Source organism: Triturus cristatus, chromosome 12, assembly GCF_964204655.1.
Source record: "Triturus cristatus chromosome 12, aTriCri1.1, whole genome shotgun sequence".
Classification (NCBI taxonomy): Eukaryota; Metazoa; Chordata; class Amphibia; order Caudata; family Salamandridae; genus Triturus; species Triturus cristatus.
The window spans coordinates 777,889,477-777,910,671 of record NC_140595.1 but is presented as its reverse complement, the minus strand read 5'-3'; the positions used below and the strand labels follow the sequence as shown (position 1 = coordinate 777,910,671).

Here is a 21,195-nt window from a genome sequence, read left to right as displayed (position 1 = left end):
GCACATTTTGTAATGTAACACCCCTCTGTGAACCTTTAATACCTGCTGACCCCGTTCATGCAATTGAACTAGGTTTGTAGTGTGTCTTTTTTGTAGCCAACAAAAGGAATATAGTCTTGGTTGGATTGATCCTCAGGTAGGCGCTGGGACATCCAGGTCTGGATATTGTGTAAGCAGTGTTCGAGGCTTTTGCTGTCCGAAGCACATGGGTCTTTCAAGTAGTGTATCATTGGCATATTGGTGAATCTTGATACTGTTATCTGTGAGTAGAGAACCAAGCGGCTTCATGAAAATGTTGAAGATGACAGGAGCCCTGGGGGACTCTACGGGTGATAGTGATCTTTTGTGACCTTGAGGTGACCATGTGAACAAACTGGTGTTGGTTGGAAAGGAGAGAGGAGCACCATTGAAAGATATTGCTGGCAAATCCCATTCACGATTTGAGGGTGTGTATGAGGGTGGGGTGGAACTGTGTCTAAGGCATCTGAAAGGGCCAGCAATATCAGGAGGCTGGGGTAATCTATGGTGAAGAGGGTGTTTTGATATGTGAGTGCAATATGGTAGTTTGAGTGTGAGTCTTGCTGCTGCATTCTGGGTGGCTTGGAGCCTTTTTGGTGAGTTGAACTGTGATGCCGGCTTCGAGGACATTGCTGTTGTCCAGTCTGCTGGTGATTAGAGATTGCGTGACGGACCTTGGGTGCCAAGTAGGAGCTATCTGAGGATTTTCTCGAGTGTCTTCACAGTTGTGGAAGCAGGTGGTTGTAACCATATTTACTTGGCTGTTCATTGAGATATTGCCATTCGCAATACCTAGGTTTCTGGCCAAGATGGATGGGCTTTTGAGTTGGTCCTAGCTCTGTGGGCCAAAAGACCAAGGACCAGAGCGAGTTATTGTTTCTGAAAGGGCCATTTCTGTTTTATCACTGAGTTTAAAGTTGATTTTCATCCCGTCCACAACCTCGCACATGCAGCTGAAGATGAAAGTCGCTTGAGTGTTTGAGGTGTCTTCTGCTAGGTAGAGGATGAGTTGGGTGTTGTTGGTGTAGGAGTTGATGATTCTCAGTCAGTGTGTGTGGATGATGTTGGCGAAATGGGTCATGTAGATGTTACTGAGTGTGGGGCTCAGCGAGGAGTCTTGAGGGACGCCACAGGTCAAGATGGAGTTGGCAGACGAGTACGGAACTAAGGCTGTGTTTGAGTGCTTCCTGAGAGGAAGGAGCTATCCTATCAAAGTGCTGGACCATGGTTACTTGCCCCATGGAGGCATTGCATGAGAACGGGGTTGGGAGACTGTGCCGAACACTGCTGAGAAGTGTAGTAGGATGAGTGTCGCTGACCCCCCGCCCCCCCCCCCCACCCCCCCCCCCATGTCCACGATGCAGTTGTCTTCCGTGGCAGCAATGGACTGGCCCTGTGCTGTGGATTAGTCTGAATTAGGATTTGGAAGGGTCCAGGAGGTGGTTGGCATTTACATGGTTGGCCAGTCTGGTGTTGATGAGCTTCTTTGGCTGGGTAGGAGTTAGGCGTAAGATAGCTCTGTAGTTAGCTGATGGAGCACATGGTACAGGTGGTTTCCATACGTTGATGCCTGGCCAGCAGGTTAGGGTGTTATTTCGAGTGTTCTTGCTGATGGATTGGAAGAATTTGAGGCTGGAGAGGTCCGGTTAGTGGGCGGGGGTAAGTTGTTGTTGATGGATTTGATTTGATTTGATTAGTAAAAAATGTGAGCGGGTTGGGTACAGAGTTCCTGTGAAGGGGCAATGTTGTGGAGCTGGCAGCAGGGGGACATGAATTCCTTCACTATGGCAAAGATTTCTTTCACAGTGTTGGAGCTGTTTTGGATCTGTTCAGTGAGGGCAAGGCACTTGGTGTGTTTTTGTTTTTTTCTTAACATTTTATATTTGGTTTTTGAAAGTCATAACAGCAGGGACTCAAACAATTGTCCATTGCATATTAGAAAACAGTTTGGAAGGGCATCAATACAACTGGTATCTTCACACAGCTCAATGACTTGAAGGTATTGAAAGAATCGATAACAAACTGACAAGCATCATAAATCCAACTGCATTGGTCATCAATTCTAGTGTGACAACACTGCATTCGCTTCATCCAGTATATCCTACTCCTAATATTTGATCCAACCACCACATATCTTAAACAACTTGGTGGTTTTGAATCAATGGATGCAGATATGAAAGGTTGATCTGTTGTCATTGGTGTGACACCACCATCATGCCACCTGTTTTCAGTGGTGCTTGGCGAGTCGGGGGTCTTCTGTGTATTAGCTTGCTTTTAGCTTGGATCGAGATGTAGAGGTAGTTATGGGGAGGGCGAGGTGGGTGGTGTTGGTAGTCCGCACAGAAGGTTATCTATGTGTGAGGTAACCTTTGTGGGTCAGGCTTGTGACTGTCTTTGGGGCTCTGGTTCCAGTTGCGCCAGGAGTTCTGAGTGTGAATGGTTCTGAGATGGTTGTGCATGTGCAGGTCAAATCTGACAGGGAGTGGCGTAGGAAAGTAGGATCTGCTTTTATGGTTACCCCCACTTTTTTGCCTGGTGCTATGCTGTTTCTGACTAGTCCGACTGGGCTCCTGCTAATCAGGGCCCCAGTATCTGTGCTTTCTCCCCTAAATTGGTGTGGTAAGTACTTAAGTACATCCCAGATTGGACTCTGGTGTACCCTTATCAGTCCGTAGTATATGGTACTAAGGTACCAAGGGCTTAGGTACACCAGGGGTCCCCCATGGGCTGAAGCATGCATTATGCCACCCATGGGGGATCACTCAAACTGTAACTACAGACCTGCCTTTGCAGCCTGTGTAAACTGGTGTTAGCACCACTTAAGACAGATATAGTTTTTCCTATATCTGAGTTCACTGCACCTAAAACCTATAAGTCACCCCTAAAGCAGGCCTTTCAATCCTGAAGGCAGGGTGCTCGGTTCTAAGTGTGAGGGTGCCCTGCATGAGCTGAACATCCCTACAACCTTGGGAGTTCATTCTCCTGGGTTGTAAGTGCATCAGCCATTACGATACATTGAGTGGCCATTCGTCGTTATGCAATGACCGTCTCTAAACTGGTTGTAACAAACCCTGTCATGTTTGTCAAACATGTTGGAATCCTACGGTGTGGGAGGCATGATTCCATGCACTGTAAAGCTCCTCCAGGAGGCCCTCAGTGCTGTCGGTACCAGTCTTCTAGCCCCAGACAGCACAACATGGCTGCTGCCGACCAGAGACACAATTATGCCCTCCTGCTGATGAGCCAATCTTGAGCGGGGGCGAGGCAAAACAATAGGTATTCTGTCACAGGGAGGTGTGACCACCTTACAGGCAGCGTTTAGTGTATTGAGGCTGGGTGGAAGCGCTTGCCAGCGCCACTCCATCTACTTGAAGGGCACATTTGGTGCCCTCCTTGCATAGTAGAGTTCAAACCAGCTCAGGGAGCCGTTGGCTCCCGCTCTGGCGCTAAACTGAACAAAGGACATGGGAGTATCCTCCTCACAGTCCAACCCCTTCCCTGAGAGGGAACCCTAAATAGTTCAAACCCTTTCCTTAGGGTACTTAAGGGTTTACCTGTAGGTGGGTCCCTAGGTTCGTCATGGGAAAAGATTCATATCAAGACACCACATCTACTTTGACCGTCTGGGCACTCTGGACTTCACTCTGGGCATCAAGACCTCAACTGGGAAGACTCCTGCTGCTCCTGGTCTCGTCGCCCTGCTAGTCTGCTGCAACATCCGAGCCTGTGCTCCATACAGGAACCTTCCAAGGCCTGTCGACATCCAAGACACCTGAAGAAAGGAGTCCCTTCCTGCATCTGCAGGCACCGCAACAAAGCTGACCAGTCTTCTGATCCAGAGCTCCCACGGACTTCCAAGGGCTCAGCAACACAGGTGTTGATTCTTCACAGCCCTCGAGGCCTGCCCTGTCCTCTCACCAAGTTTGAGGCCAGTATCCCTCATTGGAGCCGCAGGAACCGAACCCATGTACACCGCGTTGACTTGCTGATGCAAAGGCTTGCTGGCTTCCTTCCTCAAAGATGTTCGGGCTTTGAGTAGCCCCCACCACAATCCTCTCCAGTGACCAAGATCTTCCTCCTTACCGCATCACTTGCATCGGGGGCCTGCATCTTTAGTGAGCTGCTCGAGGTCCTCTTGTGACTCCAGTGCCTCCGACCTGTGGGTTCTCTTGAGGGTCTTCTTTGATTTCTGCAGGCTCACCTGATTGCTCGGGGCCTGCCCTGACTCCCTTGCTTCTGGTGAGTCACCTGGACCTTGCTGGTCCCGACACTGCACCTTCTTCGCTTTCCACATTGTTTGCAGTAGCCAAGGCTTGTTGTGTTCTCGATGAACACCGACACCTCCGCTCTCGACATCCGACGTGGGACAGCTCGTGAACGGCTCCTGGTCTTCCACAGCGTGGCCTGGTCCTCGCTGCTGCAGCTCCAAGGTCACGTCATCTCTCCTGCAACACTCGACTTCGGTGGGCATTAGTCTTCCGTACATCCTGGTCACTCCTGAGTGGCATAGACTCTGTCCCCTCTGCTTGCAGATACTTCTCATCCTGAATCCACCTTTGGATTCCACTGTACACTTTCACCTTCTTCAGCAGGGGCATCTTCCTGAAGTCTCACAATCACATGGGTTGGAACACGCACTACCAAGTATGATCTGAGGATGTAGGGTTGTGGCGTGCTTCAGGGATATCGGCCTCTGATCAGGGTGTGGATCCAAACGCAAGAATGTAGTGTCACTTACATAAGTGACATCCCCCTGAGCACAGACTGTGGCCTGCGCTAGGCAGGAATCTAATAATTTGATGCTGGTTAATCAAAAAACGAAGCTGATATGATAATCATTTATATAGTCGTTGTTTATTCATGAGATATCATCTCCGAGATAAATGACTTGAGTATACATCAATCCATCTTGTTTATTCAGACATGTCTCCCGATGCATTTCGGGCAATGGCCCTTCGTCAGGGAAAGTATCTACAAAATTAATGAGCAATTATGTCAATGAGGACACCTGTCCGACACAATGAGATCCCTTCACCTTGTGTTCAAACAATAAATAAGTGCGAAAAGTGGAGGAAAAAGGAACAAACAATACCCATGGTCACCAAAAGTCTTCAATGGTATTGATGAGAGATGAAAAGGTGATGACTAGTGAAGATACTAATGAAAACGAAATCATAACTGCGACGTGTCATGGTGATATATCTTAAGAGACGGAAGAATGAAAATCAAGATTTGTGAGGACTGTGCAACTGAATTGCACATGATGGAACAGAAGAATAGAAACCAAGGTTTGTTAAAAACATGCAACAGGATAGTGTATGAATATAGTGTGGGTTTAAACAAAGACGATAGAGCCGCCAATGATGAGTGGATGTGGTGACCGTGAGGATGTAAAAACAATGGCCGGTGCATACTTGTTCGTGGTAACGTCAATTGAATTATAGACAATACATATCTCTGCATAAGGTTTTAAAACACGGGTGGTGAGGAGTGAACAGCAAGTAAAGTGCTGCCAACTCGTGCAAAGATAAAACTACAGTAACATGAACGTCGATTAGATCACAAACAAATACGCGTTTAACGGTGAAGTTGTGAAACGCGAGTTGTTAGAAAACAGACAAATTAATGTTAAAGCTCATGAGTTTAAGAACTGTGATTATCTAGCTATGAGAGTGCCCAGTGCATATAACTCAACTAACATTAGTCGACAATATGAACTTACGAGTCTGATGAGGGTGACGGTCTCGTTATCGGGAAGTAAAGCGTATACGACGCGTGTAGAGTCAATGGAGTTTAAAATGGGTGGATGTATCAAAATGAAGGAAGGACTGAGGTGCCAATGAGGCTGGGATCAAAACGGAAATGGGTGCCATTTTGGAGTGGGGACCGAAAAGCCGACGTCCGATAAAAACCTAATCAGTGTGATACCATGAACATGCCAATAAAATATTAATATTTTAATATTAATATATTGTGTATATCTCCGGCTAGGAGATATCTGTATGTGTTGGTGAGTGTCTTATAATAAATACATATTTTTATAAATAGACTGCGTGGTTCTTTTTCACTTAATCTATACCAATAAAAATATGTTCAGGTAAAACAAGCTGCTTTACACTCCTTCTGGACTATGCCTGAAGGCTGCTCTCCACAGCTCCCACATAGAGTCTAAGACCACTAAAATCGCCATAAGGGTTGTCTGGATTGGTGGAGGGTACCCACTTACGTAGGTGTGCATCATATACCAAGCCAGCTTCTCACATTGAGTGGTCTGTGCCGGTGAGCGGGGTGGGCTTGTTCAATGGGATGTGTGGGAAGTTGGTAAAGATGGGGTTGAGGAGCTGTCTGGTTGCATTGATGGGGTTGGCTCCGTGTTTAGTGAGTCCTAGTATGCTCAGGGCTTCCAGGAAATTGGTAGTTTTGGGGTCGTTCTGGTCCTCTACATGAAGGGGGAGTTCACGGAGTAGAATGAAGGCTTAGGATGCAAATGCCAGATGGCCCGCAAGTGTGGCGCTAAAATTGGATTTTGTTCTGGACAGAGGAGAGGGGTGTAAGGCCTCTCCTCGGATGTTGGTGGTGAATATTGTAGCCCATGTGTCCTAAGCAGTCGCTGGTGCGTTCTGAGGTTATGAAACAGTTGATATGCTCTTGGAAGATGATGGTGAGTCCACCCCTGAATTTGTTGGTTCTGCCTTGAGATTTTGTATCCTGAGCATGGTGGCCACTGCAATTTCTGGAGTGGATGTTGGTTTAAGCCAAGTTTCGGTGAGAATTAGTCAGTCCGGAGATACATCTTGAGGGGGATCCCAGACCTCTGTGGCCTGTTTAGTGAACGGGTGTTGAGAAGTAGGCAGTTGAGGGTGGAGAGTGTGTTGTTGCTGGTGGTGTCTGGCTTAGTTTGTTTGTGTTTGCAGAGTTGGGTGGGGGCGGAGATCGGAGAGTGTGGGTCGGGGCGGTGGGGCATAGGAGAAGTAGCATGGTGGACAGGAGAACCCACCTTCAGGCTCATTGCGAGGAGGGCTTTGGTTGGCAGTGCCTCAGGCTGCAGTGTGTGGCTGGCAAGCCAGGGGCCTTGCCACTGGTTGGTTGGGGTGCAGATGGACTTGCCTTGGCATGCCTGCTGTAGTCGTCCACATTGCAGCTGCCTTTAAGAGCAAGATATGGAGCAGTTGGTGATTAGATACCTTGCAATAAAGGTGTATGTTCTGATGAAGGTGTAGGGAGGGAGGAGAACACTATATCAACATTTGTCTTTTCCACCCCCTTTGCAGTGGATCAGAGTATGATTTCACCCAAAACCCAACAATGCTGACCGGAGCCTGGCACGATTATTGCAAGATGAAAGAAAACTATCTCCGAGGCTGTAAATGGTAAGACATGCTACAGAGCAGCTGTAGCTATCTACACAGATGGCTTTGTGAAATGCCCCCTGTTTTGGCACATCGCTTGGCTCTGTTTAATCCTCTCACTCACACACCGCTCCTGTTTGACAACTGCATGTGATGTTCATCTCATGAAGCTTCTGACCCTCGCGTGCATTGCTTGTTCCTCACGGTGAGAAGGCTATAGAGCTTCTTAATCACATTTTCTGTGTTGCTGGGAAACACACATTTTATTTTGGGTTTTGTTTTGTTTTATTTTTTAAAGCAAAATTACTCCCACAACTGAACTTTTCTAACATTCCTGAGCTGTACATATTCGGCTTACATAGGCAGATTGGTTTGTAGTGAATTTAGCAAATGTCTTGACACTGCTGGTATGACTGGCAGCAGGATCAGTTACTTGTTAGTTGCATCTTAATATTTTGATTTCCCTGTCAGCCTACCGCCTCCTTCTCTAACAGATTGTCTGGATTTAGTATACAAAAGTCACAAACTCTTGCATTGTCAGACCTTCAAATCTGATTGTGAAAACGGCTTTGTCTGGCACCTCGTCTCCATGTTTACATTTTGTGTGCATGTACAGTGCTCGAAGGTGAGCCTCTGTCTTAATCTAGAATTCTGTGATGCTTTGTAGCCGTAGGTCATGCATTATATCAGGCACTTGACAAAAGGCTGTGAATCAAACCAGTTTTAAAGCGAGTTTGAGCCAGTACTATGGTGGACCTGCTACAGTTACATAACTTGTAGGAAACGGAAAAGAAAAAACAAATTGTATGTACCAGACGCAACTCTTACCTGGTCATCTGAAGTCTGCAGTTCATATTTTGGGTGCTAATGGCGTTGGCTTGAGTGTGGCTTGACAGTTATGTATGCAGAAATGGCATGCCATGGAAGGAATTTGTGGTTGGTTTCCAGAAGGGAATAACAATAGCCTTTGAATTGATAACTTGACTGTGAGATGTACTGTTAAGTGGCACAGTTGTCTATAGGTGAGGGGCTTGTCAGAGGCATGACCACGAAGACAAAAGGAACAGGCTGATGGAAGCAGAGAGTGGATCACATTTTGGTGCTGTAAAGGATCTTGATGAGTAAGATGACCTCTGCTGGTATGAAGGATAAGTTGTGCTTGTGTTCTGTTACCTGTTCACTGTCGCCCATCATATCACAGTCACTGTGGCTTCCTCTGCATGACTAAATATAGGCTTCTATTTGCATGTCAACAGCCATGTGGCTTTCCTGTGCGTGCTAGGCATGCATTTCCTAAGTGCCAATCGAGTGACTGCATTAAATTACGAAGATGGTGACCAGCCATGGCCTAGAACATAGACTTCCTGCCAATGTGCCAGGCCTGTTTGTTGAGCATCTTTAATGAAGTAGAATTTTGCAATGGCTGCCAAGTCTGTTTGTTAAGCATCTTTAACTAAATATAATGTTGCAGTGGAGTTTATATGATCCCCTTGGTTTATCTAACCATCCTGGTTTTGTGCTCCTCATAGGGCCCCAGATGGATCCTGTCTGCTCACTAACAGCGCAGAAAACATCCTACGAATATATAACCTTCCTCCGGAGCTGTATAGTGATGATTGGGATATTCTTGCAGAAATGGTATGTAAGCACAGTGCATGGTGAAGCTAAAATGTGTCTCATGCCAGTTTGGCCCTCTATCATCTTTCTAGCCCCTAATCTTCTTTCATTTATCTCATGCATGTCTTTATTATTCGTCTTATTGTATGTTTTCAATGCACCCCTTCATAGTGTTCCCTATCATCGTAGTTGGGGATTTCCTTGCTCTCCTCAATTTCTCTCCATTCATGATATTGAGTCTTAACAAACTAGTACCAGTACCATATTCCCGTCATTCCGGCAGGCTAGGGAATATCTGGCACACCTTTTCTTCTGCTATGCTAGGCCTGCCCTAGGAAAGCTTGGATCATCCCAATCTGCAAACAACTTGGTTGCAGACAGCTGCAGGTAGCATAGAGGCTCTTGCGCACAGAGTCTTTCCAGATGGTTCTCTGTGCTCTGTCCAAATATCTCCAGTGGAGCTGGTGCATCAGATGTAACACACTGGTCTGAGCCTTCTTGCCATCTGTTCCCAGCACTGGGCTAATCCTTCTAGTCTGCAGATTTACTTCTTCTGTTTCTATTATGTGAATGTGCAGGGATTCCCTCTTTTATGATTGTATTTTAATTACATTGATAAGCCATTAACCTTTTAAAACCTTTTTTATTGTATTTGAACTACCTGTTTTTTAATTAGTGCTGGTATATGGTTTTGGCTTATAACTACTCTTAGATCTTATTAGCCAGCTTTTAGCGAATGCAGATACACTTCTTAAATCTTAGAATGTTCATAATTTCTTCTTGTGGGTTCACTGCGGTATGTGGCTGAGTCTAGCTTTGATTATGTTTCACCTGGTTCTAAAATGTTTTATATGGGATTGACGCGAGTTGAGTTGGCTCCACCATGATTTTATGTGTTTTTGTGTACTGTATTTGCTCATGTGCTTTTTTTGGTTGCAAAAACCGAATAAAGTATTGATGGTGATGATATTGAGTCTTACAAAAAAATCATGGTTTTAATGTGTGGGAGGTTATCTCTCTTGTACGTTCAAATCACAGCTAAGCCTATTCAATGTTTGAATACAGAAGAGTGCAAGAACTCTGAAATATTTGTTCCCTTCTCTACAGAGTCGTGTGCTGCAGATGGCTGAAGGAGACACCATATATGACTACTGCTGGTATCCTCGCATGTCCTCCCTGAACCCAAGCACTTGTTTGTGAGTTCTCTTCCTTCCAACTTCTTCTAAGGTAGCATGTTGATCGTGGGCTAAGTAGCCTACTGATGGGGAAAACCCGGGTCAAAGAAGTGAAGTTTATGGAATAGCACCCGGATCATACTTTGGGAATGAGATGGCGATAACAGCTGCTTCCATTTTAGGGCTGGTGTATCCACTATTGGAGGAACTTCTGGGATGTCTTAAAGGTCTATGACCCCTTAATGTAACCATTGTTCTGTCTCTAGGGTGTCTTCTGACTCAAACCCAGTCTTTGGCCGCACTTGCTTGCTTTTAAGTTCCCTGTGGGGGTAAGGAACAGCTTCTCACTTTCAGTGCTTGGAAGTTAAGACTACAGCAGGCAACACCTCAACAGCAGGTTCACTATCCATATAGTAGGAATTTTATCGTCTGCAGGGAAAAAAAACAACTACCATCGGGATGGATCAGGCCCATAGCTCTATGTTAATGCCAACATAAGATGTATTTTGATTTCTGGCGTTACTTTTAGCCAAATAACTGAGGTCCTGGCAGACCGGCCTTATCTATTTCGTAATGTCTGTGACAGCAAAGTTCCTACCTGGCTACACATGGGATAGAGCATTCAGGGGTCCAATAATAAGTGCTTTTTTTTGTGGCAACGTGTCTCAACCAAAACGGTGCCCCATTTCCTATACAAACAAACTGCAACCATGGACATAGAGACCATATTCTGTCTGTTTTCACTGCCAAAACATGTAACAGCCAAACACTTTTTACATTTAGTATTTCCAAAAAACGATCATCCGGGTCTTCTTGTTTATGTTTCATGTTCTAATAATAAGGTGCAAAAAGAAAACTTATTGCACCATCTAGGACTGAAATCTGACATTTCATTAACATTTACGCACATGTATACCTTTCTATGTAGTTATGTATCTATATATTTATTATTTTACTCCTACTGTCAAAAAAACAAATCCTTCAACTCTCTCCAGTTCACTACTCTGTCCCATCCTATACATCTTTAAATAAATAAATCCTCTACCTCCCACTCTCTGACTCATCCCAAACCTCATTGAACTTGAGGCGGAGAAAGATCAAATCTAACAATGCGCATTAACCTTCATGGCTACAAGGATTACCAAACTGATTCAGAAAAGCAGAGCAGATGGGGCTCCTGGCCCCAATGGTTTTCTTGTGACAGTCAACAAGCAGGATGCCGAATTCTGGTCTACATTGCTGGTAAAGCTCTTTAAAACCTGTGTGGCCACGAAATCCATCCCGTCATCTTGGCAAGGCTCGGTTTACTCTCCATCTACAAGAAAGGCCCAGTGGCGGCTCCTGACAGTTACCACCTTATTGCTTTTTTGGATGCTGAAGCTCAATATTTTGCCTCGCTCCTGCTGGAAGATCATGATGCATGGGCAAATTCGAGGAACCTAATACCATTCAATCTAACCGGTTTTAGACTCTTCTCTGGCACCTCTGATAACCTGGTGGCCATCAAGTGCTTGTAGCAAACCAATAAGGAAATCGAGCTCTGGTCCAAACTTACTGCCTGGCAAATACCATCACCACTACTGCGAAATAACAATTCCATCTCCAGTAAAATAAAGACCCACCACGGTATCAAACAAGGGTGCTTACTAGCCCTGGCCTTCTGTAATTTGTATATTTATGACCTTGTTCCCGAACTGGATTCTGTTGTTAGCCATGCTCCTAAACTCGCAAATCAATCCATTACTATGCTGCTTTACACAAATGGTATGGTTCTTCTAAGTCAAACGGTGACTGGGCTACAAAGATCGACTTAATGCATTTTACAAACATAGCAGCTCAGAAGCAATGACAATAAATCTAGAAAAAACAAACGTAATATTCAGCAGAAAAAATAGGTGCCTGGTTCCTGAATAACCACTGTTTGACCAAATCTAACAAATACAAATATCTTGCTTTCTAGCTATATGACAAAGGAGTCCACTTAATACATCTCAACTCTTTGAAAACAAAAATATCGCATCTCTCCAATTTGCTTTTCAAACAATGCTTAAAACTACAAAACAGCCTACTCTGGAACCTATTTTGAAGATAATCAACACCAAACCTATATCCACGTTGCCGTACGACACAGAGGCATTTCCAGGGAGACTTGGTGCCTTTTTTAACAAAGCACAGCGCACCACCTTTAGGTCCTTGTTTATAAGCTGCCACACAATACATCACTGGCCCAGATTAGGATGGAATTTAAATTAAATGACCAGCAATTCGTTCAGAAAGCCAGCCTCCGGACGTATATGCACACAACATAAGTTGCCAAAGCATGATCCCTAAAGAACTTATTTTGGTGTGAAGTAATATCCTCAAGTAGTTCACAGGCCCAAAACCCCTGGTTAAATGCCCTCACCGAAGTCCTGGAACTGGAAGGTGCTGCCACCCTGTTGAATCGCCATCTTCCTCACCATCAGTTTAAAACGACTCTAAATAAAGAGGTTCACATAGCATCCTTCATGCTGGATCAATCCAAATTTAAGAGAAGAATACCTACTCACCTCGTCATCGATAGCTACTCTCAAAGAGGGATTCAAAAGTACATAATTAAACCATTTTCTACCTATTACAAATTAAGGTTTTGCCAGCTACGTATATGGGATGCTTTTCCTCATTAGATCTTCTGCTCCAACCACCTACCAACAAGTGTTCTTTGTGCGATATGTATCAGGAGACTCTGTCACATCTTCTTTGCATCTGTCCTCATTTAATGAATGAACGAAGAAGTCTTCTTCAAAGGCCCCGGATTAATCAAGGGTCACGGTCGGTCCAGGCGGACGTTGTTTTTCTTCTGAGAGGAGAGCATCTGTAAGTAATAGCAAGCTTCATCCAAAACCTGAACAAAATGGACAAAGCATTAAGGAACACAGCTTCATCAACTGCATCCCTTGGAACCTAGCCCTCCTTGGTGCAGACGCCATTTGTAGAATAAAGGACCATGCGTGAATACAGCGGTCATGCTGCTAGAAGAAGATTGTCATCTTAATCCTGATTTTACTTGTAAACAACATTGAATGATTGGTTTAATGGGACAACATTAGCTATCCTGCCGCCATCAGGAACATAATGACCAGTAACCGTTTACTGCAGTAGTTGAAGTACCGTCTCTTAAGTATGTTTGTTTTGGAGCGTTCAATGGTCCTGGAGCTTGTTTTACATCAACAGCCCACCTATCTCGAATAATGTTTCAAGTGTTAAGCATCTAGTAATCTTATTTACAAAATTATGGCAGATAAGATCGAGATATATTTCTTGCTGCGGAGATATTCTTATGTAATCTATCAAATTCTCCAGCCTTTATTTACATAGAACAGCCATTCAGACTGCGAAACACATATTTTTACCATCCGTCCTGCACTAAATTTAGCACTTTATCCTTTCAGAGCATATACCATTGCAGTAGTTTAAATATCTAGGGCACGTTTTTTTTTATCTTGTAAAAGCTGCTAAATGTAATTAAGTGTTTTATTCCGCCTTAGAAACTATAGGCCATAACTGTGGAATTGCTTAAAAATCTTTTGCTGATTATTGAATTACGACAATTATGACTCTGTAATAGATAGTCACTTGCACTTTACACTGGAAATCATATTGAGGTTCATCTGATTTTAGTATCCCTTAATCAAGACACAATTATGATTGTATAAACAGACATTTGCGCTTTATATTGGTGATTCATACTAAGGCTTATCTGTTTAGCTAGCATATTTTAATTAAGAAACATGTCTCCGGTTTGTACATCTGTGTTAAAATCTTTTGTTTGTACTTAAATGGAATTGATTGTCTAATTAAAGTCATACTATCTATGTATCATTGAACTAGTATGATCTCTCTAATAGCCCTTCTAGAGTCTTCCCTCCTCTATCCCTCCTTTGAACTCCTCTCAAACCTCATTTTATTACTATGATCTCTCAAATAACACTTTCTAGAATCTTCCCTCCTCTATCCCTGCTTTATCCTTGTTAAGCCAACCAACGTGCCTACCACTCAGATTAACAACTTTTATTTCCCTATTCTAATCCACTTTGGTTTCCGCAGTAGCGTGCTATTTGCCAAAAAGCTGTTTGGCTCATCAGAGGTAATAAGCGCTATATGAATACAGTTACAATATGTAATTTATTATAAAATTTAGTTGGACACATTCCACTAGCTTACATTTGGAGAGGAAACAGCCCAAAACGCAAATGGAGGTTTTCTTACCCACAGTGCCCTGCTACAGAAATGGATCAAACCAAGGTCAGTGGGAGAAGTGTGCCCAAAAAGACCAAGGATGGTGATTCTAAGAAGGGGGCTAGGCCCACAGATGGGAAAGAAGGAAGGTAGTAAACTTACCAACAGGTTCCCTCAAAAACCTAAGGAGGGTGTTAAGACCGACCCAGTGAGTTTGTGCTTCGACTGCCAGCAGTCGGGACACTACAGAGGGGATGCAGCCTGCCTTAAGATGAAGGTTAGCACTGGGGTGGCTAGTGTAGCTTTTGAGGAGGACACCTCAGCTGAGGAGGCCCTGGTAGCTTTCAACTGGGAGAGGGTCAAGATGGTAAGCTGGTGATTCTGAGGGTGGGAGTAGGCACTTCCACCACTTCAATGTACATAGGATCCCAACCACTGACCTGAGAGATACAGGTGCCACTCACACCATAGCAGTCTACAGGTCAGTGTCCCTAGACTGATATTTGCTAGGAGAGGTAAGGAGAGTTTTGTAGTTCCAGGGAAGGTCACAGAACCCTGTGGCCTTACTGCCCCTAGAAATAGGGGGTGCCCTGAGGTGACATAGCATGGTAGTCAGTCCTGACCTCCCCCTAGATTGTCTCCTAGGCAATGATCTCCAAGAGGTTGGTCTGAGCCCAGAGGCGGTAGCCGCCCATGGTGCCTCCAGTCCCAATGATCCAGGAGGTCCTGACCCTTAGGTTAGGGGACATAGACCCCCAGAGAAAAGGTAAAGAGGGGAGAGGAGGGCCACTCTTAGAGACTCAGAGATCCTCGGCCACCTACCGAAGTAGGGAAGGGCCCCAAGACTGGCCCTGCTGAGGCCCCCTCCTGACCCCCAAGAAGTCCTAGATATTCAGTCAACTGCACAGTCAGGGTGCCCCCCCCCCCCTGAACTGACAGCAAGTATGGTGGAAGGGAGTAGTCTGTCATCTGAGGTAGTAGCTCCTCACTGAAAATTTAGAGAGGCCCCAAGTAACCCCAGTTGCCCTTCAGGTAGTGCATCCATCTGTCACTGGAGAGCTCAGGGTGCGGTTCTCGGCACTGTCAGCTGTCAGTAGCCTCTATTGGGTGCTTGCCTTTGTGGCAGAACTATCCTTGGCTTGGGGATCAGACCCCATGATAGGGAGTGAGGTAGGCCCTCTGACCCTGATGGTCAGTGTGGGGTTACTCAAGTGTTAGGAGGCCTCTTTGGGTCAGTTAGGTGTTGCCCTCCAATAGCTAGGGTTGAGTAAGTTAGGTAGCGCACAGACCCAAGTATAGGGTGAAGAGAATGTTGAGAGAGACCATCGTAGCCAAGGCCCAATTTAGATTGGGGTCTGTCGTAGTTTAGGTAGATCAGCTACCCAGAGGTTATTACCCTGGCAGAAGGATGAAAGGCAGAGTAGGTCCAGCAGTGGTCAGCCAGTTTCCCTACCTCCTTCTTCGCTAAATAGTCAAGGAGACGTACCAAAAGTCTGGTTGAGTTCTCCTGGATGTATTTTCTGGAGGGAGGGGGATTGTGTAAGGAAATCTGCTTTTTGCAGGTTTACTCTCACTTTGTGTACCTATTTTGTATTTTGGGTACTAGGTACTGGTGTGGCTCTGAAATGCTCGGAGCCCTGCTAAACGGCACTGCATGTGCTCTGATCCTTAAAATGGTACGTGTTTAATTGGCATGTCCCCAATGGCAAGCCCCACTTGATTCATGGCACCAGGGGTTGATAAGGCCTGTAAGTTGAGGTGTCTCCCGTAGACTGAAGCTCTAGTTGTGCCCTCATGACTACAACAAGGTAAAAAATGTATCCCAGTCTGCCACTGTGGGCCGGAAGGACAGTTTTAAACTGCTAACTTGACTTTGCTATTTAAAGTAATGGCCAAACCTCCCATTGTAATATATGTATGTCATCCCTAAGGTATACCTAGCGAACCCTAAGTCAAGATACTGAACGTTAAAAAGTGAACATGTACTTTTACATGCTCCAGCAGTAATAACCCTAAATTGTTGTTTTTACTATGGAAAGGCTAGTAGCCCAATTGACCAGTCCGGAGTTACAGGCTTACACCTCAGCCCTGCTAACGTCTGAATAAGACAGCTAAAGGTGCTATTGTAAGGCATCAACCGAATCAGTGCATTATATCCAACTCGGCACTCAGTACATCTTCAGCATCCTTCATCCCTTGCATCAGGACCACTTCTATAGGAAAGCCCTGCCAAGGATAAAAGTGCTTGGAACTGCCTGAAGACTGCTTCACCTGCTGAGGTAACTGTTTCCGAGGACCTTGCTTGCCCCCTGTTTTGTTCCCCACTGGAGTTGGTCATCTAAAGTGACTCTATGTGACTGCATTGCAGCTTGCCCAAACATTTTGCTGAAAAAAGTTTCCAAGTGTCAAATTTGTTGAATATGCCAATCTTTGTGGACCGAGGAGTGCCTCCAGAAAGACCCCCATCGACTACGCTTTGTCCATACCATCCTTGGAGCATGTTCAGCATCCTTCATCCCTTGCATCAGGACCACTCCACAGGAATCCATTGCAATGCAGATAAACTGCTTGAAGACTGATTCTTCTATGGAGGTAACCATTCTTGAGGACATTGCTGGGTCCACTGCTGGAGGAGGTTGCTCTAAGTACTTGTAACCAAGCAAATTGACACTTACCCAAGTTTTCCTTGAAAGAGTTTGTGTCCAATTCGGTGAATTTGCCAAGGCTTGTTAGCGGTTGAGTGAAATGCTTTAGTTTATTATATCTTGTAAATATCTCCGGAACCCTCAGATGAATCTTTTTCTTTGTGGTGTCTAATATACATAAAAATACAGTCCATTTTTATAAATTGGTGTAGGATTTCTTTGGTGTTGTGACGATTTCTACTTCAGTTGTTTTGGTGCTTTTTTAATCTTTACATTTGTTCTTTTGTTTAAGCCTTGCTGCTCAGATTCAGCGCAACCACAGGTTTAGCTGAAGGTTTGACAAACGAAACCCAAGGCTCCTAAAGGGGGTGGCAAGAGTATTACATGACGAGGCCGCACAACCACACCGTGTAATACACCCAGATTTCCTCACAATGTAATATAAAACAAAAACCTATTTTGGTGCAACTAGCTTGAAAATCACACTATTTTCAAACCGGGAAAGGTTTATTAAAAATGGTAATTGAAGTACATGTTTATACTCTTTGAGAATGATAATTAATTGTGTACTTAAAAACACAGGGTTAGAGAAATAGTCTTTTATGAATAGACTGCTGATTAAACTCAAGGTAGTGGTTGTGCTGGGAGATTATTAAAGCTGTTGTCGGCATGGTAGAGCTAATATTAGTCCCCGATTGCGTTTAGAATGTTGAGGTTTTGCTTGGCTTTTCGCAAATAGATTGCTATTTAAATTTTGGGCAATGGCTAAGCACAGAGATGTTTTAAACCTTTACTTCAATGTTCAGCTACCAATGGGCCCTGATTGAAATTTGAATGTTCAGTTTCACTCTAGCCTTCATGAGAAACTTAATAATGACTAAAGTAGAGGAGTGGAGTGACCCAGACCTGCATGACGCACTACACAAGACTATAAAAGTCTATATCATTATTTTAATATTCTTCTGAATATTTAAACATCGAAAATACGTGAATATTTTTACATGTGCCAACTTATTAGAACAATATAATAGTCAGAACATCGTGAATACAAACAACTGTTGTGCAAAAATCATAAGAATATGGAGAATCATAGACATGTTCAATCCATGTAAATTTCTGACTCTAGAAGCAACATAAATATTATTCTTTTTACAATGAAAGTTCCCAATGCATTTCGGGTTAACGAAACCCTTCTTCAGGGGATACGCATTGTAGAGAAGAAGTCAATTTTCAACAAGGTCCACCATTCTGCAAGCTACAACAAAACAGAAAGTCTGATTGACTAAGTGAAAGAAGTTACAACATACTGTAAAATAGGATTTGCACTCCTGAAAAGATTTGTGAAAGCAGACTGTTAAAATGTACGTGGTTTTTAAGGAAGGAGATAGTAACCGAAAGAGCTCTAGTTGTAGAAAAGTTGCCCAAACGTGCCAAAAGTATGCGCGTATTAGAACGCGATAAATGCCAAAAGTGGGTGTGATACAGAAACAAAGGAAAGTGCTGCTAAGGACTGGTGTATCTAGTGATCCTGTGCATAGTATCGCTGAGTAGTGTACTTACAGCGAGGTCTATGGTGAAAAACGATCACTGAAGGATACGTCGCTTACACAAGAAGTGTCTATCTGTGAAGCAGAAATGTTAACTATAAGATGTTATCTCTCTAAGGTCATATGACCTGTGTTATCCTTTAACAAACACCCGAGTGTCTTGAATCTTACCTAAATGGTGGTAACGTTCCACACGTTCGCAAAAAAGTAAGCTGTCGGGAATCAAATGTAAGTACAATGACACTCCGGGAGAGATTAAATGAGCTAAAAAACAGAATTATCGTGTTACACGAACGCCGCTTACCAGCTGATCTAAACAGGCTCCGACCGAGTGCAGAGTTCGTCGTCTCCAGAGAACGTGCGTGATGACGCGTGTGTTCCCGAGACTTTTTTAAAGGGGCCTCCTTTCAATTAGACGACTCGAGTTGAAAAACTTTATGTGCATGAACAGAATTGCGAAAAATAAATGAAAGGGAGATGAGAAAGGGATTAAAAACAAACTTTTAAGAGAGTGCAAGTCCTTTACAAATGAACAGTACCTTTTCTATATTAAGTATGTATTAGAAAAACCTCTTGATCTATGATATCAGTGATAGAGGAGCTGTTTACAAAAAACATAGCAATTCTACATGGTCATTGAGGCCCCCCGGGGTTAGGGTGCCAAGTTGTTTTATCCAAGCAGTTTCTTTTCGGGCTAGGGTTGTGTTAAAATCAATGCCTGGCATGGATTGTATCTTTTCTAACACTGTGAAACGTAATTGTGGTATTGTGTGCGAGGTGTTTACCCAGTGTGTTGCTAAGCTTGACTTGAAATTTTTATTGCGTATGGTGCTTTTGTGTTCCACTATTCTTGTTTTTATTTTCCTGGAGGTTCTTCCTACGTACACTAATCCACAAGGGCATCGAATTGCGTAAATGACGCCTTCAGTGTTACAATCCGAGGAATGTCTTAAAGTGATTTTTTTGTCCTGATTGTGGGTGTGAGAATAAGTTGCCCACGATGACATTACCACATTGGCCACAGTTGTGGCATTTCTGCATACCTTTATGGGTTTGTTTTTTGGTTGAATCTTTTGGTTTTAATAATTCTCGAATGTTCTTGGATCGAGTGTGGGCGAACAAGGGAGGGCCTTTATACAAGTCCTTGAAATCCGTTTCCTGTGAGATGATTTCCCAACGTTTGTGGATGATTTTCTTTATTTGAGAGGTTTGTGCTGAGTATTTTAAGACAAACACTTCGCGTTGTTTGGTCTGTTTCTGTGAGGGTTGGAGAAGTTCCTCTCGTTTTTTGAGTGTCACTGTCTTTAGGGCTTGTGAAAGCACTTCTTCCGTGTATCCACGTTCCATGTATCTCATTTTTTGCTCCTCTATTAGTTTGGTGCATTGTGTTTCCTCTGAAGTTATCCTCTTGATCCTTATAAATTGAGACACTGGAAGATGTTTTTTCAAGGAATATGGATGTGCGCTAAAGAAATGTAGCGCATTGTTGACATCTGTCGGTTTCTTGTATACTCTTGTTTGAAGCCCTGTTGATGTTTTGAAAATTTCAATGTCTAAGAAATGTATTTCACTTGTTTGGATTTCTGAGGTGAACTGAATGCGTGGATTATGTTGGTTCAATTCTTGAATGCAATCTTTTAACACTTGGATTGGTCCCTTCCAAATGACCAATACGTCGTCTATATACCGTAACAGTAGAATTGCGTGCTTCCGCCATGTGGGATTCTGAAGAATGTGTTGGTGTTCAAAATGTGCCATGAAGGTATTGGCATACGACGGTGCCCCGGGAAATCCCATTGAAGTTCCTGTTTTTTGCAAGTAGTGATGTTTTTTCCAGCTGAAATAGCTGTGATAGAGTGAAAAGTGTAAAAGTTCCAATAGGAACACACTCATGTCCTGTTCTAACGTAGATTCCAAAAGTCGCCATTCCACCGCTTCGAGACCTTCGTTGTGAGCTATGGATGTGTATAAGGCTACCACATCTATTGTGCATAGGATAATGTCCTCTTCATTTTGGTATTTTACGGTCTCCAGTTTCTGTAGACAGTCAGTTGTGTCCTTAACGTAGGTTTCCCATGATTGAACTAGTGGTTGTAGGTGAAAATCCAGGAACTGTCCGATAGGTTCGTGTAAAGATCCACACCCTGCCACAATAGGGCGAAAAGGTGGTTTAGACGCATTCTTATGTATCTTAGGTAACATGTATATGTGAGGTATTTTAGGTGTTTCAACCAGTGAGAACTTTCTGGTATTCTCTGTGATCAAGCTGTTCTCCATAGCTTTTGTTAGAAGTGTACCTAAGAGATCTTTGAATTGTTTGGTGGGGTCACTGTCCAGTTGTATGTATGTGTCTCCATCGTGTACATGTGTGTTCACACTTTCTTCATAAAAGTCTGTGTCCAAAACAACTATAGCTCCCCCTTTGTCTGCTGGTTGGATGGTTATTTCCGTGTTTTGTTTTAATGCGTTCAGGGTTCTGAGTTCCTTTTTAGATAGATTACTGTGTCTCGGCTTGACGTATTTAATCTGTTGCAGATCTTTTTTTACCAATAGTTCAAAACTGTCCAAAGTTTTGTGTGAAAATGGAGGCATGAATTTACTCTTTGGTCGAAAACGTTCTGTGGGC

General features: G+C 43.9%; 1 protein-coding gene across 2 annotated transcripts in view; it reads left to right on the top strand.

The window, feature by feature from the left end:
* WRAP53 (WD repeat containing antisense to TP53) overlaps positions 1-21,195 on the top strand; it is a 104,050-nt gene that overhangs the window by 16,547 nt on the left and 66,308 nt on the right. For both annotated transcript variants that reach the window (XM_085636708.1, XM_085636707.1), the window contains exons 3-5: positions 7,290-7,388; positions 8,897-9,005; positions 10,092-10,180. In XM_085636708.1, coding sequence (XP_085492834.1) covers positions 7,290-7,388; positions 8,897-9,005; positions 10,092-10,180 — 297 coding nt within the window. The remainder of the gene's footprint in view (positions 1-7,289; positions 7,389-8,896; positions 9,006-10,091; positions 10,181-21,195) is intronic.